Raw genomic sequence first — 3586 nt, 5'->3', positions numbered from 1 at the left:
AATAAAGAGAGTGACAACTGCCAATGATCTGCATGTCAGTCCAAGTAATTTATTCTTGACTATATTTTATAGAAGTCATGATCCAAGGTGGATCTCACATTAAAGAAAAGGAATAGATCCTTCATGATCCTTCACAGCAAATGATTTCAGAAGTGCATTCTATAATAAATAGCATGGGACCACACGAAGGCTGCTTGTGTCATACCATCAGGAGGAATGGGCAGTATAGTGTGTGGGGAAGCAATGCCTTTGTATAACACAACCCAATTCCTAAGGGAACAGGGCCTACATACTCATCACAAATACACTGGTGGGAATGTACATTCAGTCATTTTCCAAGGAAATTGGATGAAACTTGACAGAGGCCACCCCTAGATTCTTCCCATACAAACTTCTTCCTCAGAGTCTTGTTATAAGACAAGAGCACAAAAGCAGGTAAGTTTGGAATAAGATATTTATTACTGTTCTACAAGACCTCAGGCCATGCTATGCATACACACACACACACACACACACACAAATGCCTGAAATGAGGCTGAGAGACAGGGAAGGCCAGAATGAGGGGGTCAGGTTGGGGGTGTGGGGAGGATTCCCCTTTCCGGGATAGGTCTTCACTCTTGGTTCCAAATCCATGATGAGCTGCACACCAGACTCAGGCTAGTGACTTCCCATCTGACTTAGCCCTTGAACTTGCAGACATAGGGTAAGTTCACAGAACAGTTATAATGTCTCCACTTCAGATAGCCTGAAGAGACAGAAGAGCTCAAGTGAATGGAGCTGGTGAGAAACCAATGGGGACACATCCCAGCTTCTGGCCTAGGACTCAAAGGCTCTCCCTCAAATTCACCAGGGTCCCACTCCAGGGGAAAGAGAGAGAAAGAAAGGAGAGGTGAGAGGGGATGGGAACAGATGAGCAGTTCCATCCCAGGGGGATTCTCTGAAGACCAGACCCAGAAATAGGGCATGAGGGGATGGAAAAGGCTGGAAAGAAGTGACCTCCTCTGTTTCCTACCTGAGCTTCTGGACAGGCTCCCACAATAGCCAGGGGATGAGCTGGTGGAGGGATCTTTCTCCCAGGCAACGTAATTGAGCACATCAGTGCTACTCCACTCCCATCCACTGCCATTGGGCTCAGAGCCCTATAGAGCAGAGGATGGAGTCAGGTGAAGTGGAAAGGCCTTTAGAGGTCTCCTGGCACGATTCCCTCAGCTGGAACACCTGCTACCCTCCCCAGCATCATGGAATTAGTTCTGCTCTACCAGGTGATGCCCAACAGCTCTCCTCTGGGAAACAATCCCTCACTCTTTGCTTCTATTGGCAAATTCAAAAGTCAATAATCACAAAGACGAATAGAAGCCCTCAGAGTAACTTGACACTGTGTGAACTACATTTGGTGGTGCATTTGTGATTACCCTCTGAACCTCCAAGACAACATATGTTTTATAAGGGAAAAATGCATCAATCCTAAATACTCATTTAGCACTTGCTAAGGGCAGCATGTACAGACTCAGGGATGCACAGCAAACTGAATCAAGACGTGGTGTGTGAACTGTGTAAAAGCTTGACAAGAGGCAGATTAACCTTAGCTGGAGACTGGAGACCTGCACAGAACTCAGCTCTGCAGCTGGTCTCAAGGCCCTCCATTCTCCAATTACCCCCTTGACCTCCAAGCTCTAGGGATCTCTACGTTATTTCCTAGGCAGGCACAGGGGACAGTGAGCAGGCCTGGGTGGCCATAGCATCCTGGGAGGTAACAGACTAGAGAGGATGTAAGTGTACCTCTGTGGGGTCATGGAGCCCAATCCAGACGTCTGAGACAGTTTTCAAGTTGTTCTTGACCAGGGCGGCCACGAAGGATCCCTCAGCCCCACTGAGCACAGACACAAGTTGTCCTGAGGATCTCTTCTGGCAAGCCATCTGTGTGGAGAAGGGAGAGACTGGGGAGGAACTTGAGACCCTCACTGAGGGAAGGGCAGGGACAAGGTAGGTGAGAAGGGGTTGTGTTTGCAAAAGATGAGGTGCTCATTCTCACCCTCAAGAAACTCTAGAGAATGGAACTCCCAGCCCCCAAACCCTGTCTCTAATTTGCTTCTCCTTACCAGCCCGAACTGCAAATCCCAGCACTCACGTTTGCATTCATCCAGGTTTTAGGTGTTGTAAACAAGGCATAGCAGTAGGACGCATAGGCCATGGAGCCTCTCGGACAGCTGATCCGTGCAGAGGGCAGTTTCTTCTGGGAATCTTCCCCTGGAGAGGAAGAAATAAAGGAGAGGGATGGGGCAAAATAGAGAGAGGGGATTGGAGTGGGGAGGTGACCTTGAGGAATATCTGTGGTGCCACAGCTTGAGGCAGTGACACCAAACTCCTGACTGCCTGTCACCAGTGCCAATATTTCCAGGAGTTTTTCTTAATCATAAAGTAGACCTAGTAATTGGGAGATGGTCTGTTTTCTTTTTATTCATCTGCCTTATTCAAAAGTCCAAGCCTTCTCCTCGTCTTGGCTGACTGTTTCTACACTGGATCCTCCAGTCATTCTCCTTCTACTCATCTCATTACTGACACTCTATGCTTTCCCTCCTTAATATACCCACATAAATTAGACTCTACTGAAAATTGAGAATCATCTCATCCCACTGTTACTGGACCACTGTGGTACCTCCCACCACTAGTTACCCTTAAGGAAGGGTGATGATGCAGGAATTGCAGGCAGTGTTGTTGTGTGGGGATGTACCATTACCATGGGAGGCACACAGGAGCTTTCCTCCTCTTCTTGGCCCTGAGCAAACACTGGGAACCCAGTGCTAGAGGCAGAAAAGTCTCACCTTGGACTTGAGACAGGAGCATCAGGCAGGAGAGCAGCATCCAGGACAGGCTGGGGATGCCCATGGAAGACATCATTTTGTCTGTGATGTGCGGAGACAACCAGAGAACTAAAAAAAGGGTGGTCAGAGAGAGACTATGAGAAACCCCCTGTTGTACCTCTTGTCTTTTCCTCTGTCTAGTTCCCTAAGAATAAATCCATCTTGATGGCTTCCATCCCCTTCCATAGTTCTGGAAAGAATCTGAAAATCTATATATCCTACTACACCTGGGGCCTCCCAGGACTGCCTTTGCCTGCTCTCAGAGCTCCTGCATTCTCTGAGGACAGGGATCCTTGTATACCTTCCCTGAAATATGTGAGGTGAAACCCCTGTCAGGGGTGTCATCTTGTCTCAGCACCTACTTACTTCTCTTGCAAGGGATCTGCACTGGTTTGTCGGGGCAGAAAAGACTGGGTTTTTATAAGAGGATTTGAGGGAGGGGCACTGAAATGAATAACAGGATCGGGGAGCCAGGACAGGGGTCATGGGAAGGGCCTGGCTTTGGTTCAAGGAGATTCCCGCCATGGGGAGGAGTCTCTTCCCAGCAAAGCCTGGGAATTGCCACAGATATTGCCTGTTTCTCATTAACAGGTCAGCCCTTTTTCCAGGAACAGGTGAAGTTTATTCTTTCCCCGACTCTTCCCTGATAGGCAACTGTGGCACAAAATGTGGTATTAACTTTTAAGGGGCACATCTACTGGAGTATTTCTTCTGGTTGATGTCTC

General features: G+C 48.2%; 1 protein-coding gene across 1 annotated transcript; it reads right to left on the bottom strand.

The window, feature by feature from the left end:
* Positions 1-445: 445 nt before the first annotated feature.
* Positions 446-3253, bottom strand: LOC101272847 (lithostathine-like). The gene is made up of 6 exons (XM_004286721.4): positions 3228-3253; positions 2823-2930; positions 2129-2247; positions 1780-1917; positions 1013-1139; positions 446-745 (listed from the first exon to the last, which is right to left on the bottom strand). The coding sequence occupies exons 2-6, from the start codon at positions 2896-2898 to the stop codon at positions 678-680; spliced, it is 528 nt and encodes a 175-aa protein (XP_004286769.1). The 5' UTR covers positions 2899-2930; positions 3228-3253; the 3' UTR covers positions 446-677.
* Between the last annotated feature and the right edge of the window lie 333 nt (positions 3254-3586).

Source organism: Orcinus orca, chromosome 13, assembly GCF_937001465.1.
Source record: "Orcinus orca chromosome 13, mOrcOrc1.1, whole genome shotgun sequence".
NCBI lineage: Eukaryota > Metazoa > Chordata > Mammalia > Artiodactyla > Delphinidae > Orcinus > Orcinus orca.
The sequence above is the reverse complement of the archived record's forward strand: the minus strand, read 5'-3'. Positions and strand labels throughout refer to the sequence as shown.